The sequence below is a fragment of the Mizuhopecten yessoensis genome, unplaced genomic scaffold, assembly GCF_002113885.1.
Source record: "Mizuhopecten yessoensis strain PY_sf001 unplaced genomic scaffold, ASM211388v2 scaffold691519, whole genome shotgun sequence".
NCBI classification, from domain to species: Eukaryota; Metazoa; Mollusca; class Bivalvia; order Pectinida; family Pectinidae; genus Mizuhopecten; species Mizuhopecten yessoensis.
The window spans coordinates 1-582 of NW_018467681.1; the positions used below are offsets into that span (position 1 = coordinate 1).

The window sequence follows — 582 nt, forward strand, 5'->3', positions numbered from 1 at the left end:
AGGTGAAATTTCCAACTTTCCAGTAAAGCGTGAGTTTGTTAGTTGTTGCGTGAAAGCTGCAGACATCTCTTCATATCCCGACAACGGAGTCTTTATCGTTATCTTTCCGTTGGAGTTAGATAAACTAACATCTACCTCCATTTTCTGTCCTCGGAAGGCAGCTTCGACATGGCCGGTTATACTGTCTGATGCCAACACATTGTTGTACGCTGTGGAGATTTCCGCGAATCCAGCAAATGGCGTTCTAATAACGAAACGTCCTTCACTAGGAGATACGCTTAGGTCGATTTCCAGTCGCTGTACCTGATTGTATACGGCTTCTAGGTGAGCTTCATATCCGTTTGAACGAAGGGTCTGAGTGAAGGCACCAGTTGTTTCCTCGTACCCAACAAATGGTGTTTTGATTGTGACTTGTCCGTTAGCTGAGTTTCCGAAAGATCCTGTCACATCCAATTCCAACTTCTTGTTTGGTTGATAGGATATTTCAAGGTGACTAATGAGATTTTCTGGTGAACTATTATGTCTAAAAGCAGTGGACATTGTTTCGTAACCAACGAAAGGGGTCTTGATCGAAACACTACC

General features: G+C 43.5%; 1 protein-coding gene across 1 annotated transcript; it reads right to left on the reverse strand.

Moving 5' to 3' along the window:
- Window positions 1–6: 6 nt before the first annotated feature.
- Window positions 7–576, reverse strand: LOC110440689 (the record flags this gene model as incomplete). The annotated part of the gene is made up of 1 exon (XM_021483846.1): window positions 7–576. A coding segment is annotated over exon 1 (534 nt), but the record flags the coding sequence as incomplete, so codon positions are not given.
- Window positions 577–582: the final 6 nt, after the last annotated feature.